The sequence below is a fragment of the Nelumbo lutea genome, chromosome 2 (assembly GCF_056320005.1).
Source record: "Nelumbo lutea isolate HS-2025 chromosome 2, American lotus-T2T, whole genome shotgun sequence".
NCBI classification, from domain to species: domain Eukaryota; kingdom Viridiplantae; phylum Streptophyta; class Magnoliopsida; order Proteales; family Nelumbonaceae; genus Nelumbo; species Nelumbo lutea.
Window position 1 is genome coordinate 104,920,235 of NC_142685.1, and position 19,640 is coordinate 104,939,874.

The following is a 19,640-nucleotide window of genomic DNA, read 5'->3' on the forward strand; positions in this document are numbered from 1 at the left end:
ATAGCTCCTTTGGTTCAATATTATCTAAAAATAGTTAAACAAACCCTATAAATAATGCATGTATGGGTTGCACTCGATTTGGTTCAACCCATTTACGAATGTTAGGATTTGTGTAGCTTAGGTGGGTTGGGTCAAGATGAGGATCAATCCAAGACTAATCCAACATCTTAAACCTAAAGTTTGGGCTTAGATTAATTTAATTATGACTATAGCCTAATTTTATATGTTTACTAATCTTTAAGTAATTTAAATATTTAAATGATATTTACAAAAAATTGAAACATTTAATCATTAATAAAGTAAAATAAAAAAAATAAAATACTAACAAATGATATGGAAGAAATTATTACTTTATTAACTAATTAATAATAATTTATTATTTTTATTAAAAATATTAGTATAATTAATCCAAATTACAAAATTAATAAAATATTTTTGTAACAAATTATTAAAATAAAATTTTAATTATTTTAAACAACTTTGCAGTTATAACTTATAAGTTTTAATTATTTCACTTTCCTTCATAAATCCCGTGAATCGCATGAATAGATTAGTAAAGTTGGTTAGAAATTTTGAATATTGTGCTTTTACTGAACGTTCAAGTTTCTTATGAAACGCATTAACAAAGTCATTTTAGTTCATTTTATTATATATATATATATATATATATATATATATATATATAAATCTTTTAATCATTTTCACTTTAATTAATTAATAGTAATCAATATCAACGAGATAAAACGAATAAAATTTGGATCTTACCCATACCCAAATCTATTTGATCCGTTTACAGCCTTAAATCTGATAAATTATATCCCATGAGAAAGGACTTCCATGCAACTTGATCCATTCTGCACAGATTACCGATTACTATCACAAATAAGAGCTTTCTGTGAAGAGTTAGGAAGAAATCAAGGCGTGAACTCCATCTGCAGGATGGATAACATTGTGAAGGATGTTTTGTGAGTTATATTTCGTGGAATCACCAATGTCACTCTGATTGGACAATCCTACCTAGAAACCCAATGGTCTCATCTCACGGTGGCTACCTTGGGCACACTAATGCATCATCTCATATTTACAGTGTTCATTCATTGAGCAAAAGTAAAGTAATAATAACTTATGAAACAACTCATGGAACAACAGAATGGCATCAGACATGTCCCTGTTTCTTTTCCTATCTATACACACTGTAGACTCTGAAACCAATAGATTGGTACAGCCAAAAACATAAGAAAACAAAAAAGCCTACAAGGCTACAACAGACCAGATTTTTTTTTTTTCATATCTCTGACCTCCCTCTAGCAGTTGATTCCACATTGTTGAACATCAGGACCAGTCACCCTAGTGGTGAAAGGATCAATCCGTACCCATAGCAATGAGAATATGGAAGCAAGGAGAATGGACCATACGACAACGATGGTGGGAGTCCGGTTCTGTCGTCCCATCAGCCCTTTAAGGAATGGATAAAGGTGGACAATCACCCAGAAGGCAAAAAATAGCTTACCAAAGAGGGGACCCCAGGACTGGTATCCACTGTTGATTGCATAGGATATCCCAGCCACCACACCCACCAGATTGATTATGAGAAGAGTGGTCGGTGGGATGAGCAATGTTGTCCATTTAAACATGTAGAGCTCAGCAAAATCACCTTCCTCATCTGAAGCCTTGGAAGTGACGGTGAAGTTGGTATCAATCCCAGCCAGAACTTTTAGCAGGCCTTGGAAGACAGCAAAGAGATGGGCAGATACACCTCCAATAACCCAAAACTGTTCATTTCTCCACCATTCATCAATTCCGACACCGCTCCATCTCATCTCCAATATACCAGTAGCAAAGATTGAAAGGAAGAGTGATATAAACCAAATACTAGCAAAGTTGCTAATCTGCAATCAAAAGATGCCAAGTCACTCAATAAGATCCAATGAAATTCCACGCACTTGAGATCAAAACTATTAACTAGAAACAAATGTTTTCAGAGTGGTAGCAACCTGTGGAATAATAAACTTTCCAGTAAGAAGACAGACGGCTGGTAATGTACAATATGCAAGAAGAGGGACGGCTGTGACTGGGTAAATGGTGGTGTTGATGTAAGCGAATCTCTCCAGCCATTTCAGCCTTCCACCATAACCATACCATATGGGGCAATGTCGACTTAGAAGAATTTCAACAGAACCAAGAGCCCATCGAAGCACTTGGTTCAGACGATCTGAAAGGTTAATAGGTGCAGACCCTTTGAAGGCTGGGGGATTTGGCATGCAGTATATTGATCGCCAACCACGAGCATGCATCTTGAATCCTGTAAGGATATCTTCTGTAACAGAGCCATAAATCCATCCTATCTGCACAGAGAGGGGGATGGAGAGTAAGATAAAATTAAAATATCAATTAGATGTGAGACAAAAATACTTAAGGTTCTTCCAGGATGTTAATGTGCTGCCCTACCAATTTCTTAAAAAGAACAGACACAAGAAGACAAAAGCATTGATACATTAATACATGTGTACATATTGTTTTTAACCACAAACACACAGACAAAGCAGGTTCTCTGAGTTGTGCGAGCCAGCGGGCCCTATATGCATTCCTGAGCCTATTAAGATTTTCTTTCTTCCTGCTTTTTACAGAAATGAAAGGTTGGCTGGTTACAAAACCATCATAACTGGAAATCTTGTTTACATTAAATATAACCCAAGTGAAGCAATTAAATATGGTATACTTTGGCATTTGTAATCAAAATTCCAGAATAAGGCATGAAGTGAAAAAGGAACGGAAATCATATCTTGTCTTTTCTAATCAATGCTAGCTTAGTTCAGCAATTTTGCTGATGATGAGGTCCAGGGTCCAAGCTCACTATCTCAGATTAATTGGACTTTATATACTTACAAGTATTTCCATTACATAGAGTACACAGCCAAACTTAACACTTGATTGCTAATTTCTTTTCTTCCTCATTATTCTGGTGCATTGGATTTGGAAGAGCTCTTGCAACTTTTGGAACTAAATAGGACTAATCTGGTAAAGATAACAGATGATCCGAATTGGAGCTCGATCTAGAGTGCGATAGCCCTGAGCCAGTCTAAGCATTACATTCATGGCTCTAATTGATAAATAAAGTGAACAATATTCTTCTGATTCTTAAGTTTAGGTGGCATCTTGTAGTTCAATAAGAAAACCAATTAATGAAGTGAGAGCACGAGCAGACATACCTCACTACCCCAATCTGTTTTGTCTTCGTACCCACAGCTGATAACATGGATAGCTTCTTTGAGGAGATTTTCAGGAGTAGCTGATTGTGGCACGCCACCATTTTCCATAAGAGTGGAGGCAACAAATACAGCCGACTGACCAAATCTTTTCTCCAGGCTCATCTGTGACATCAGCAGCGACTTCTCATCATCAAACCCAGCACCTATTTTGAGAGATAAGAAAAAGAAGATCAGTCAGGCACCTAATACAAAGATTTTGCTCAATTTGTCTTGTCTGGGTTTTTATTATAATCAATGACAGTGTTATGTAATCTATACCATAAATATGCTGAAACAGACATTGGACTATGGCCTTAAGTATGCTGAAACAAAAGGGTACCTAGTGAGATAAAATCTTAGCTAAGCCTAAAATAAATTAACTGCTCAAAATTAAACTTGAATTTCACATCTTGTACATACAAGGCATCTCAAAGTGCCACTGGTACAGAAAAACTCAAAAAGAGATAAACCATGTTAAAAAAATGGCAATAAATATCAATGGAGATCCAAATGCTGCAGAGCATTATGAAATGAAAAGAATTACTTTTTCATATAAGCCTCTTCCAGCATTGGAAATTCCGTTCTTTTGAAGAAATATCCCTAGGGATAGAAAGAACCAATTCTTTAAGGGGACAAAATCATCATAGAGCATATCACCATTTCTTGTATCCTTCAATAAATGAAAATACAAGAATTTCCTCAACCAAAAGTTCTTAAAATGTCTAATGAATTCAAGAAATAGTACTCCAAGTCAATGTTGTTAAAATCTTACAATTTACAAATTCACGATTTGAATAATGAATCCCATGGGTTTCAATTAATCTTATGTCTGAATCATTTTCTGCAAAAATCTTACAATTTTTGTTTGAATCCTACAACTTGATTCATAAATCTTACGATTTATATGATTTGTGTGCGATTCATTGTGATTCAAATCAATTCAATTAAGAAGTAGTTCTCTACTTTGTCTATATATTGAGTTTATTATTTTCTGTCATGTGTTGGATGAAAAGCCATTATATGAGGATTATTTGACTTTCAAGTCAAACTCGACTATATCATCTTAGACTTCTATTGTATAAGTGGTAGGTTCTATTGTTTTAGGTACGTATATGGTAGATATAACTTAAAATAACACTTTCTATATATGTATAGTATTTTAGCATACATATATTTAATTTTTGACAAGTTTATAAAAATAGAAATAATCTTACGATTTACAATATGATTATGATTTTCAGAACATTGCTCCAAGTCAGTATATTCTAATTGACTTAATAGCTTGTTTGTGCAAAAGGTAAATTTGGTCAGGCAAAAATATCAAATCATTAACAGCCATACCTTCAACACCCTCTTCAATATCTTCTAAATTGAATATTGGCACAGTAGGATCCACATGCTTGCTTGATTTCTTTTTATCTGAGCCCTTTTTACTTGATTTTGAACTCTTCTTTCGTGACCCACTACAGCAAGAAGAGAACAGACCTGGTTTTTTATGCTTCAGCTTATGAGGAGGCTCATAACCGTATAGAGCTGTTCTGTTGAAGACACATCCTGTACCGACATATACAGGGCCTTGGATGCCATCCAAACCTCTTAAGTTTATCTAAATCCACAAAAAGAACAAATTATGAAATCTGACAATATAAGGCTGACTACTTTTTTTGAAGAATTTAAATGTCAAGAGTCACAAAGAGATAGATTGGATATTTCCACAACAAACACAAACATGATACCATTTAGTAACAACATAAAAGAGAAAAACAAAAGTGAGACAATAATTTTCCAAGGGATAATTGGCACTTACATCAAAGAAAACAGTATTACGGTTGGCATATCGGTCATTCTTATCAATACCATCAAACCTTTGTGGAAATTGGACATAACAAACTGATTTTCCAAGATTTGGATCCATAAGAAAACACATAGCTTCCCGCAAAGCCTTGCTGTTGTTTATGTAGTGATCACAATCAAGATTCAACAAGTAGGGTCCATTTGTAAGGACTGCTGATACACGAACCTATTGAGGATAAACATTAGCCATCAGAGGTTGAATTTGCTTAGATACAAGTAAGCTTCAAAGTGATCATTTAACCACTTACAAGTGCATTCATGGCACCAGCTTTCTTGTGATGTAGAATGAAAAAAAAATACAAAAATGACAAACTTTTACTTTCATAGCCCTGCGATCTTTGACAAATGATGGATGAACTTTGTCTTTCAAGTAGTCAATCTTTTGCGCAAAGTACCATTCTGGAGCCCGTGGCTCAATGCTGTACTTCTTGCAGAAAGGAACCCATTTTCTTGCAAATTCCGAAGTTTCAGACATAGCTTCAAATGTCAACATAGAAGCCCCATCATCGGAGACATAACAAGAGACCTTGTCAACTGGATAATCAACTGCAAGAATAGACAGAACGGTATTTGCTGTGACAAGAGGAGGCTCTTTTAAGGGATCAACAGTACTGACAAAGATGTCAACAGCAGCCAGCTGTGATGGCTCTCCTTCACGGTCATATCTGTTACAAATATGACCTTTGCATTAGAAATCTAAAGACGAAGAGAAACAGAAGTAGCATGGCATTCCTTTTGAAAATATAACAATTCAGTGAGATGATTGAAGATGTATAAATGCCTTACCTTAGAGCTAGTCTGTCAAGATATGTCTCACGGTTCACCGGGAACCATTTAGGGAACTGATCCAATATCCAAGATATAGCAAACCAAATCTCACAGATCACAGATATCAGCCACAAGGCATAGGCATTGGGCACAGGATTTGTTATACGGTAGTGCAAGAAAATGCACAAAATAACAAGCCGTAGAACAATGACCATTCTATAAGGATTTATCCTAGATGAAGGAATAGACACCTTCCTTGAGAGAGGTTGTCTCGCTTCATCGTTCCTGCATTACATTGGAAAGTCAGCAATGAAAATATCTCCTTTCAGCTTTAAATCAGAAAACAAGTGAATGCAAATGTTATTAAAAAACTGATCTGAGCAGGAATGACCATATACTTCAGAAGTTGTTCACAAAATGCATGATCAAACAACCCTTTTGTAAAGCACATTCAAACAAAAAACCTCATGGCATTCAAATAATGGAGGAGCTGAGCTTACAGCAATGAGTCATCAAAAAGCACATCAGTGCTGGCATCAATATCTCCAGCTCCCCTGCCCTCAGAAGTAGCATGGCCAGTACTCATCGGAACCACATTTTTCTCCTGTTTCACCTTCCAGCCATCAACCCTCTCTTTCCAGGCTACATTGCCAAATATTTGAGAATTATTAGCTGCAGAAAGGAATTCCCTTGAAGCTGAAGGGATTTCCAGATGACATAAACATCGTGCAAACGTATATATAGAAAGAGAAGAAGATATTTACGTGACTGATAAGGGAGTGGGTGTACACGCTTGCCACCACCTCCAGGGGACGCCATTGAAAGATGCTCAGGAGATGCTGTTGACAACTCTCCTGAAACCTAAAGACAAAGCAAGGACAGAAGGAAGTCAGTGCACAGAAAATTTTCATGATGACAAGTTGATGACTAGTATATACATAGCATACCACCTGATCATGGCTGAGCAAGGGAATATGATTGTGAGAAAGCTCTTTATCATAGTTTGGTGGACCCATGTCCTCTCCTCGTCCATAGTTCATACGCCAACTAAGCATGCGCTCTGCAATCTTCTGCTTATTGTTTTGATTCACCGAAGAGTAATTGTAATCAGTAGCCACATCAACATTTTCACCATCTTCTACATCATCACCACGAATTGGAGGACTTCCTGGAATTAAATTAAAAATAATAGAGGGAAACCACAAAAAGACATCATGTCTCTAATTTCATTTTATAAGCGATTAACAGCCATTACAAAGAACAAATCTCACTTCCAACAGACCTTTGTGCCTCTTGTATTTGGTTTTGCATTGAGGGCAAGACTGGTTACCATCTTTCCTTTCGTATTCATAGCATGGCCGACAAACAGGAAATGAACAGATGTCACAGGCAACAAAGAGTTCACCATCTGCAGTGGTGCCAACATTGTCACCACAGATCTGGCATACCTGACCACCAAGGTGCTTCAAAGGCTTTGGCTGTATAAAAAATTAACACAATTCAGAGAACTGGAGTCCTAAAGTCGATAGAAACTCACAAGAGATTTCTAGAAACAATGAAGGTTGTTTCTAAAGTCGATAGAAACTCACGAGAAACATATCATATAACAAATTATATGATATTTTCCTGATGATATCATATCTCACTCGTTTTAAAGATGTCGGTAGACAGATAAGCAATTTCTGGTATAAGGTCTGATTAGGATCGATCTTTCTTTTTCCTTTCTAAGTAGGGTCTGCTTAACCCCTAGTTTCTTAAGCACTATATAGGTTGAACAAATCAAGTCACTCAATCTGGTAACCCGAGCAAGTATACAAATATAAACAAACCCAGATGAAGAAGTGACAATTGAAGAGGAATTTGAACAAAACCACCAGTAAGACAAAATAACGAACATTTTGGTTGGACAAAATAGAATCATAAGCACAAAATGAACTTTATCAGTAACTGAAGAGGATTAGAGGAAAATGATTCCAATACTAACCGCTGCTTCTCCTTCCGACTCCATTGGTGTCTGCTTCGGTCTACTCAAACGTGCAAGATAAAGTAAAACGTGGCTTCAACTTCACCGAGATCTTTGGCCCATCAGCACGTTCGGAAAAAGCTATGCCACACCAAATGCAGCAAAGAATCTGCTTTTTCACTCTTCCACTTTGAAGAAAACAGACTTCACAAAACCTCAGATCTAAATTCACCGCCTGAAAAAAAAGAGACCAACAGAATCAACTTCTCCATTTGAACATATCTTCTTTCGCATACACACAATTATTCGGAGAAGAAAAAAAAGAAGAAGAGCTCGCTAGTCATCCACACTTCACTTCTCAGTACAATTCATTGGAGAAACAAATAGAATGTCTTCGAAATCCGCTATAATTCTCTAAAATCAGAAAGACAAAAAAAAAAAAAACATTTATTTTTCGCGCCAAAATTGATCAAGGCTCTGGAAATCTCACGCGAAAACCTCCAGAAGAAGAGAAAACTCGAAGCAGCACCTGAAAGCCAGCAACAATATCCGACCGACTACCGTGGGACGAAGAAATCGAGCCCGCGAGCGGCTTCAGGAGTAAGGTCCCCTTTTCTGCCTCCCTCTCGCCTCTTCTACGAGCACTCTCTCTAGTCTTCTATCTCCCTTTCCCTCACTGCAATATAATAATTGAACGAAGAAATGGACAGAACAGCTAACGAGCTCAACCAAACCCCCCACCGACACTCCGAGAGAGAGATAGAGGGAGAGAGCGAGAGAGAGAGGAGAGCCCACACACGGCCACACTACACCAATCACCATCTCGACGTATATCCTGTTAAGAAGAAAATATTAATAAAAAAGAAATAAAATTCACAGAATTGTGTACGGATTGCGAATTTTAACGGGGTGAAAGAGAGAAAAACAGAGATCGCAATAAAGACACAAGTACAGGAGTCAAGGGCAGCGCCAACTGCAAAAAAAAAAAAAAGGTTGGAGTTGCTGCTCAACACAACAATCTTCAGATTTATCATTTATCTCTCTTCCTTGCTCTGCCACGTGTGGTTCCGACTTCCGAGTTTACCACTTGTGGAGTTGTGGGATTTCAATTATGCCGGGCCCTACCTGGCTACCTCATTTAATCTCTCTCACTGGGAGCCTGGAGTCTTTTCCCACATCAATCTCCATTATTTGCCACGTGGCGAAATTATTAGGGATACTATATGGTTGTGGACCTTGTGGTTGGATCCGAAGTCCGAATTGAAGCATTTCTGACCCGAAACCATTTGGATATCAATTATGTTGGACCCTACTTCACCTTATCGATCTCTGGAGTCTGAGGCAACTCTTTCCCCATGTCATTCTATCTCCATCTTTTGCCACATGGCAAAACTGTTAGGGTGCTAATGGGTTGTGGATGGCATGGGTTTACTTAACCCGTATCCGAAGTCCGAACATGAAGCATCTCTGACCCGTAACCAATTGGATATCAATTATGTTGGACCCTACTTCACCTTACCTCTCTTGAGTTACTGTCTGAGGACAACTCTTTTTCCCACGTGACAAAATTATTAGGGTGCCAATGAGTTATTTTTGACATGGGTTTATTCAACTCGATTCCGAAGTCCAAGCACGAAGCTTTTCTGAACCAAGCATTTAATGAGTTCGGGATAATCGCATTTCATTGCTGTAATATCAACGGATACCTCAATTAGAACCTGAACCAACATGTATACCTGAAAAAACAGGGTTAGAGTCAAATATCCGAATGTGAAAATGATTCGACCCGACCAAACTCGAAAAAAACTGGGTTGGGTTGGGCCGGTCATGGGTCAATCCATTGACTCGATTATCAAGTTTAATTAGGATTATTTATGCATTGTTAGAAGATTTTATTCTTTATTTTTTATTTAATTTTTACTTTTTATTTTATATTTAGTATTTTAAGGTTAATTCTTTTAATTTTAATATTTTTCATGTATTTTTTTTTTTATTTTTTAAATTTCAATTATTTTTTGGAATGATCTGAATTGACCCATGGGTCTACCTTAACCCGAACATTTAAAGTTAGGGTCTAGCATTTGACAACCCAACCCAAAATCAACCTAAAATACCTTGACCCAACCCAAACTCAACCCACCCAACCCAATTGCCAGATCTACCAACATGACAACACATGGAATTTAAAACTGACAATTCACATGCACGCTCTACAGAGCGCGCCCCACAAGCTGATGAGATCTGTTCCTTACAAATGGGCACCTCACAGCACGTCCACTATGCATTGGGAACGCTTCCATGAATTATAATTAATAAATACGGAAGATGTTTGATAAGATGTGCATGTAAGGCGCGTGTAAGGAACAGATCTGGTCTCCCCAATAGAACATTCCACATTTCCATTCGTGCGCATAGAGAACATCTCAAAATGACAACTTCATCACATATTCCAAATGCACGCTGATGTGCATGTGAGGCGCCCTTGGGGCGCAGATGTGAACTCAAAACTGATCAGAACCTGTCAGACCCAAACTCAACACGATCAGGATCGGGTCAGTGCGCGTTTACCACTTAATCCAATCCACTAGCCAGCCCATCAACATCCCTAAAAGAAATATGAAAAACTGAGGGAATTCACACCTGTGCCCCACAAAACGCCCCACAGCACATTCCAACAATAGATGTTTCCACTGCACGCTGAGATGTGTTGTGAGGCGTTTGTAAGACACCTTCTGTGGGGTGCAGATGTGAACTGTTCTAAAGGCAGGATGTTGAGTTGAGAACATGGGATGATATGAGACTTTCAACTCATTCATTTTTTTGCCAGGTGGAAGGTAATGTGTCTAATTGTAATTGGCTACGAAGGGATTTCCAAATTTGCCACCTGTCAGTGCCGATGCAACTATCACATCCACATCAGCCATTTTAATTTTCTTTTTTATTGGCATTTCGCATGTAACTGAAGTACACAACACATTACTGAATTCACATCTGTCCCCCGCACAGCATATACCAAATTCAGGAGATGCTCCCAATTCACGCAGAGATGTGCATGTGGGGCTTTTGTTGGGTGTAAATCTGATCTTTATATTACCTTTGTTGTTGAATGAAATGGAAGAGAAATCAGAACTAATTTGACCAAGTGGTCTAGTGTTTGATTCTCGTCACCTCTATTATAATTAATTAAGTTTCAGCACAAGGTATGGATGTGCCTGTGCTGTCCATGCTTCAAGACTAGTGGGCTTTCATGTGAAAGAAATGTTAGAAGATAAAACATATTCAAGGACCTCATTTAACAGCTTAGGATTTTAGGTTAAATGGTTCTTTGAGAGAAAAAACCATTGAACATAATTAAATCATTAACATAATCCTTTCAATTAGTCTTTTCTTTTTCTTTTTTAAGGTAAATCCAACCCTTTGACAATCCTAACAAGTAGGGATGGCAATTTCCATCTTACACGCCATCATAGTGTTTTTTCAATTATTTATAAAGGATGGATTTTGGGAATTTATAGCCTGTATAAATAGCTATAGTATTAGGCCAAATCTAGCCCCAATCTATACACTAAATTTACTAAATTACTCATAATGGTTATAATTAAATTATTGTTGTAAGAATGTAAGGCATATAAAATTACGTATTATATGTTAAATTTAATAATACTTTGAATCTCGTGTTAAGGATAATTAATAATACATGTGTTTTTTTTACATGTTTCAATCAAATAATTGAAAATTTTGATATTTATTCGTGTTGTTTTGATTATATATATATATATATATGAGGGTTTTGGACCCAACTTGCCAACTTGACCTGTCCCACCTTTGAAAGCGAGGATAGAGTTAGAGAGGATTTTGTATTTTCATTTGTAAAGAAAGTTTTGGAGAGGTAGGGAGAGTTTAAAATTTATAAAAACCCTCCCTAAGCAGGCTACCTTACCACCCCTTGCCATTTCTACTTATAAGTAGACCTATTCATGGGTAGAGGTGTAAATCGGGTCGTGCCACTTGCAGCTTGGCATGGCTTAGCACAACGGTCCGTGGGCCATGTTAGGCTTGGCATGATCATGCGAGTCGTGGTGGGCCTAGGGTTTTAGATCCACAGCTTGCAGCATGGCCCATATATATTATTTATATATATTTATATAATATTATATAAATTATAATTATATAATAATATATAGTATATAATATATTAATAAAATAAATATTTATTTTAATTTTATTATACTAACTTATTTAATTATTTTATATATAAGCAATTTTATACACAAAATTCATATAAAATTAAGATTTTAAGTTTTTTTGTCAATTTTTTTAAATAACTTTGGCCCGATGCACGGCCTGGTTTGGCCTAAGGCTCGGTCCACGAGCCAACCTTGCCTGTAGCATGGCACGGGCCCGCACGGGCCTAGGCCATGGGCCATGTCGGGTTGACCCCCAAAATTTTCACTGGGGAGGGCGGCACAGCCCGTGAAGTCCCGTGTGCTGGCCCACTTCTAATCATGGGCCGGGTAGCCTGACGGGCTGGCCCGATGGGCTGGCCCGACCCGCTATAAGTCAGGTTTGGTCATAATTTTAGGCCAGTGCGCTTGCGCCTAAAGCACCGGGCCCAGATTTTTTCAAGTTGGGCTTGGGCTTTCTCAAAAAACCCAGATTGAGCCCAAGTCCGATTTGATACTATATATTAAATAATAAAAATTAAAAAAAATCTATTTTTCAAATTTATGACTGGACTCGGGCTCAAAGCCTAGACCCAATGATTGGGCTGAACTCGGGCTTAGCCCTAAATATATTCTGTTGATACATATACAAAGCCAAGCCCAACCCAGCCCATGCACATATCTACAAGTGACTAACTCAACTACAAGGTTCATCGGCACATGACGCGGGTTTGATTTGGGTGTTTAAATTTATTCCGTGAATAGAGAAATGGAGAATAGAATGAGAATATGTAGAATTATTTTGGACCCAAAAATCAATTTGCGACATGGAAGATTCCTTTCTCATTATTTAAAGGTAGGTAATACGTCTGGCCTTTTTTTCAATTCCAAACAACCATTATTAAGGTTATTAGCAAGAAGAATGGTCTTGATCAAATGATTGATATTATTATTAGACATAAAATTCAAGCCCAAACAACCATTCCCTAAAATAAATGAACCAATAGATTTTACTGGAGAAATTTAGGTACATTAATTAAAGTCCCATTTGGAAAAAAAAAATCATCATTACCATTAATTAAAGTCTCATTTGGAAGGATTGAAGCTTTGATTGAACTGTCTTAGAGAAGTCTCCAATTGAATGAAAAAAACCATTGGCTGAAGGAAATAAATTTGGAATCGTTATGTATTTTACCAAACATTACTCTTAGACTCTCCGGGTGGAGCAACATGGGAAGCCCTCCCAAACGGGACCGGATCTAGTAGGCACAACGTATATAAGCACGTTAGATGAGTATTTGATAAGTATTTTGACAAGTGTTAAAAGTGGGTTTTAATCTTTTTCAAGCAACACTTTAAAAAATGACCCGAACATGAAACTATTCTAGCCATCGGTTTTCGGGTTGACGATGCAATCATTCAGTTCGAATGAACGGCCTGTTCTGACAAATAAATTAAAAAAACGGTCAGAAACCATTGAACGGTTTAATGGGTCGATGATTCGATTGCCTGAATCAACGGGTTGCTGACTTTTTTAATAGTTTTTGGCCAAAGGCCGAGTTTGGGGTAAAATAGAATCGATTGCCTGAAAAATTCCTGGGTCAAACGGTCCAACCATCTGGATAAACGACAGTTCAAAAAGCATTATTTTCAAGGACGGGGTGAAGATATTTTAAGAAACAGGTGTCAAAAAATATTTCAATTGCTTGTTGAAGATGCTTACAACATTGTGCCTATCAGATCCGAATTGCACCCAAATGGGCAATTTTTTTTTCTATAAAAAAAAAAAGTTTGGTCTCAACTATTGGACTAGATATCTGGCCAAATTACTCTATGACTACTGCTATCTGATTTTTATTTTTATTTTTTTTAATTTCATACGTATCAGATAGTCCCACCATTTATTTTAAACTTTTAAGTTAAAAAGAAACTCTTATATAAGAAAGTCAACAAATTAAAAAAAAAATTGTTAATACAGAAACTCTTATATATAAGACACTCTTATATATCCATGTGTTTGGATATACCGCTAAAAATACAAATACGATATATTTCATATGATATAGGTATTTTAATTTTTTGTTACAACAATCAACGACCTACCATTAGGTGAAGCAAAAATATCATCTGTATTATTCTTGTCAGAGGGATTTATTTGTCTTTTACTGGAGATGTGGTCAGTTCACAAAAAGGGGTGATACACGTTTTGTTTTACTCTAGAGTTTTTGCCCACATCTTGATGTTTTACATGCCTCAGATTTTATATCATAATATATAAAGCTGCCGTCCAGGAGTTTGTTAAGCATAACATGATTAAGTTTCGTGTTAACTTTAGGCTGAATTTGAGAAGAGACGTATTGGAAACATAAGGTGTATTAGAAAGGTAATTTTAAGAGATATTGTGATATGCTTTGAAAATGTATGGATATGGACGAAAAATCAAGATACTCATGAATACACTAGAAAATAAAAAAAAAAAATCCTTAAAATTATTAACAACAATAAAAATGAGTTTTATGTGATTATAATTATTTTATTTAAACATAAAAACCATTGTTTAATGATTTATATAAAGTATCGGTATATCATTAGTAGCCGTTGAAAAATAATAGAAGAACTAAAATGTATGTGTGTATATACAAATATTTATTAGTTAATATTACTTTAAGTCATTTATTAGTTAATATTTATTATGTATACAAGTTAATATATACTTTAATTTTTAATAAATAAATATAATTTGTATTCATCTTATTATTATTTAAATATTAATAATCAAATTTTAGCATTTGTTGGAAAACATCCACCAAGGCAAGAAAGATTACTTTAAGTACAAAAAACATGTTTTAATAAGCAATTAAGGTTGGAATAAAGGTTAATTAATTATTGTTGTAAGAAAATGACTTGGGTTTGAAACTTGTTACCTTTGGTTTGTGCTTTTTAACAATTTATTTGACTTAAATAACATTTAATGACATATTAATTGCAGTAATTAAAGTTAACTCAAATGAGCATTTAATTAAATAATATTAGCCTTTAGTGACCTCTCAAACTTTAAGGAATAATTAAAAATGATATTAATGAGAGATAAGAGATAAATTACATTTAAATTTAAAAAGGAGAGGAAAATTAAATTCGGCTGATACATAGTGCATATCAAACCGTTTCAGGTATGTATTGGCTGATATGAGGTTGATATGGACAAAAAATATGAAACCATCTAATTATACATGTTCCATGTATCTGAACTCTTCTGATACGTTGTGAAATTTAAAACCTTGGTCAAGACATTCTACTCCATCCCCACTCCGACCTTAGTAGCGTGGCGGGTTAAGGGCAAGGCACCCATTCCCCATTGGGGGTGGGGAATCTCCAAATTTTCCCCACCCTGAGGCAATCACTTAAAAAAAATCTAATTTATGGATATTTTATAAATAGGATTATGGGAATTTGGGGGTATATTAGGAATTAGATTATGACAATTTGGGGGTATGTTATAAATGAAATTATGGAATCCTAGGATTATAAGAATATGAGGAAAACTTAGAGATATTTTAAAAATGAATAATAAGTATATGGATATTTTACTAATTTACCATCGGGTTCGAGGAATTATATGCAAACCCCATCCCTAATTTAGGGAAAAAATATTTTCCCTATTCATGCCTTGTCTCTGCCCCATCCCGTTTAAGATTTGAGAAAACTTGCCCCATTTGGGGTGGGATAGGGTAGGACCCCAACTTTACAGGGAAAATTGTCATCCCTACAATTCTAATAATTTTTATAACTAATTAACTAATAGTAAATTAAATAGCAATAAATTACAATATTTTATGATAATTTCCAAAAGAAATATTGAAAGTGCTATTGATTAGTAATAAAGTATATAAATTAATTATTTACAATAACAATAAATTAATGTAAACTATTTACTTTTTAAGCCCAAATTATTTACAATTAATCAAACTAAATGTAATAATAGTAAATTAATGTAATTATAATAAATTATATTATTTTTAATTAAAACTAAACCATTTGTTGCTAATTAATGTAAAATGAGGTATAATCACAATCTACCAAGTGGTCTAGATCGGTGTAGATAGACTAAATAATTTTCTTAAATTATTTAATAATTATTTATTGAAATAATAATAATGGATTGTTATTTAAATAATTATGAAACAATTTATGATAGATTAATTTCTTAAATTAGTTTTCCTAAATTTTCTTAATAATAATTTATTTGAATAATAATAATAATAATGGATTATTACTTAAATAGTTTTGGAGAATATTTTTTTCATTGATTAATTTCTTAATTTTTTAATTAGTTATTTAAAAATATTTATGGATAATCAGTTAAAGAGTTTCCATAAATTATTTGATAATTGTTAACTATAATTATTGATTTTATAGAAATTAGTAAATTATGCTAATTAGTAATATCTTTTATCAATAAATTATTATTGTAAAAAATTAATGGGATTTTATTAAATTACAATGATTGATGTAAATTACCTTAAACATTGAAATTTTGAACATTTATTAATAACCAAAAATTATTAAATAATGGATTATTTATTAATTTTTGGTAGATTATTAAATTATTTCATATTTGTTAAATAATGGATTATTTCTGAAATAGTTATTTCATAATTTTTTATATTTTTCAGAAATTTTTAATAATTTCATAACTAATGGGTTATTTAAAAATAGATTATTATTTAAGATAGATAATTTAACAATAATGGAAGGTGCCTTGAATATATTGGAAACATCAAATTCCCCTTACTCCCCTCTCTTTAATTTGCTTGAAATCACGTCTATAGTTATAAATATTGTTTGATTTGGAAAACCAAATCTTAGTGAATTACTAGTGGGGACCCATGTGATGCATGGGATTTATTAAGCAAAATTTAAATAATAGAAATGGTCATTTACTAAAATACCCCTTATAGTTTCATAGATTTATTAAAATCTACCCTATAGTTACAATTTTACTAAAACACCGCTTATAATTTGCAATGGATTTAATCAGTCTTTCATTACATGACAATGGAAAATGATAGTGTTGACCCTAATGTTCATTTAAATAAATTTAATCAAAAGAAAAAAAAATGAAAATACCATTTTTTTCCCTTTATAAGACACGGATAATCACTCTACTAGCTATATTTGGTTATTTTTGTTTTGTATAAAAAGTGTTAAGGGTATTTTTGGAATAAAAAATCATGGGTCTAATGGCAATACAAACAATCCTTAATGAAAGGTTGATTAGGCAAATAAGTTGTAAAATATATGGAATGTTTTAATAAAATGAAAACTATAAAGTATGTTTAAGTAAATATGTAAAACTATAAGATGTGTTCTAGTAAATGACCCTAATAGAATCACATAAGAATCTACAATTATTTTATATTTTCAACATTTTATAAATAATAAATAATTATTCATCTTTTATATACTACTTTTAATAAAAATTTCATAATACAAAAATAGCAAAAGTTAATTTCAATTGGGTTTATTCATCAAATTGATGAAATCGACCAACCTGATCAACTTGACATGAGTTGGTCGGTTTTTTAGTATTTTAGTTCGGTTTTGGTTCAAAAATTTCCTAATTCGCCAAGTTGGATCAATTTTACTTTGGCCATTTGTAAATCAACCAAAATCAAACGACCTAACTATGGATATATATATTAATATTTTATATTTTAAATATAAAAAAGTGAGAAATTTCCATATTTCTTAGTCTAAAATGTTTTATATCATAAATCTTTTTTAATAATTGCACTATAATTTTTAAAATTAAATTAAATTTTTAAGTTTAAATCTTTTTAATTGATTGATCAAACCAGAAAATAACCCAAATTGATACAACTTGAGTAGGTTAGTTTTCACAAAAGGCAGTCGGTTTTAGCTGACCAACTCCCCAACTTGACCAGGTCAATTTGGTTGGCCAAATAGGCTATGACTGAACCGAACAAACTCATGAACACTCATAATTTTAGCTAATTTAATAGTCTCATCTGTGATAAATAACAATAGTTTAATCATCAATAATTATTGAAAATTTATAGAAAAAATAGACAATTATTGAAAATATATTAACTTAGTCAATAAATAGTATAATCTCTAATAAATATTAATCAATAAGTTATAACAAAAATACAATAAGTACTGTAAATTAAATTTAAAGTTTTCACTAATAGTAGTTTAATCTCCAATAATTATTGAAAGATTTCTATTAAATAACAAAACAAAATTAAATTATACATAATCATTGAAAATACATTTATCAAAACAATAATAAATAATTACTGAAATATAATAAATATAAATTTTAATATATATATATATATTTATATATATATAATTATATAATAAATATAGATTAAGAGTTTATAATTATTATTAATAAATATTAATTTTTTGAAAGTTATTTTCTTGAATTATTACTTGATATAAGTGAAATTAGTTATTTACAATATTATGTAAAATATTAAATTATTATTAATTTTAATATTATTTTATAATTATTTTTCTACTTTTCAGATTTTTTTTAAAATTTATTACATAATTTCTTTATTTTAACTATTTAAAATCTAGTTATGTTAAATATTTTGTTATTTCAAATAGCTAGTTATTTAAATGCTTAAATAATATGCAAAATATTTAAAATTTAAAATATTAGTTATTTATGGAATTTAATTATCAATAAAACCATAATTTATTCTATTATTACATAATTTCATTATTAATTTTTCTAATATATTTAATTATTATTAATTTTAATATTATGTTATAATTATATTTATGCTTTAAAGAATTTTTTTAATTTATTACGTAATTTCGTTATTTTAACTATTTAAGATAAAGTTATGATAAATATCTAGTTATTTAAATATTTAAATAATCTATAAAATATTTTAGTTTTTTTGTTATTTGAATTTTATTTATTTAAATCTATTACATATTATTAAATGTTTGAAAAATATTTAAATTGATGACCCGGAAAAACATAATTTAAATTGTTAGTACATAAATTGGTGATATATTTTGTAAAAATATAAAATTATTTATCAAATAATTTCGTTATTTTAACTATTTAAAATATAGTTATGACAAATATTTAGTTATTTAAATATTTAAATAATCTATAAAATATTTAAATTATTTTTTTTATTTGAATTTTATTTATTTAAAGCTATTACATATTATTAAATATTTGAAAAGCATTTAAATTGATAATTCGAAAAACATAATTTAAATTTTTAGTAGATAAAAAGTAGGGGAGAGGATAAATAGGAATTAGAGATAATTTAGAAGATAAATAGAAATTACAGATAATTCTGGAGAAAGTGGGGGAGGTAGGTTTGGATAAATTTTAGGAGAAGAGATTATTTAGGTTTTTGAGAAAGTGCACCTCATTGGTTGTTTAAAAAATGACATGGAATAAAAAACAAAAAAGAGAAAAAAGAAAAAATTTCTTGACCACTTTGTTTATATCTATATATATATATATATATATATGACCCAATTTTTATGGGAAAGTGGAAAGAATAGAGGGGAATTAGAGATAGAAGTGAAGTAGAGGATAAAACATATATTGAGCTAATTAAGGAAAGAAGTCAGGTTGTTATA

The 19,640-nt window shown here is 32.8% G+C and overlaps 1 protein-coding gene across 1 annotated transcript; it reads right to left on the reverse strand.

Annotated features, from left to right (window-relative positions):
• Positions 1-1,097: 1,097 nt before the first annotated feature.
• Positions 1,098-8,658, reverse strand: LOC148872497 (cellulose synthase A catalytic subunit 3 [UDP-forming]-like). The gene is given in 14 exon segments (XM_088974011.1): positions 1,098-1,889; positions 1,995-2,345; positions 3,210-3,412; positions 4,590-4,854; positions 5,056-5,268; positions 5,351-5,388; positions 5,391-5,767; positions 5,889-6,155; positions 6,371-6,596; positions 6,599-6,731; positions 6,818-7,038; positions 7,153-7,348; positions 7,855-8,068; positions 8,324-8,658. Coding segments are annotated over 13 exon segments (3,099 nt in total). The 5' UTR covers positions 7,879-8,068; positions 8,324-8,658; the 3' UTR covers positions 1,098-1,304.
• Between the last annotated feature and the right edge of the window lie 10,982 nt (positions 8,659-19,640).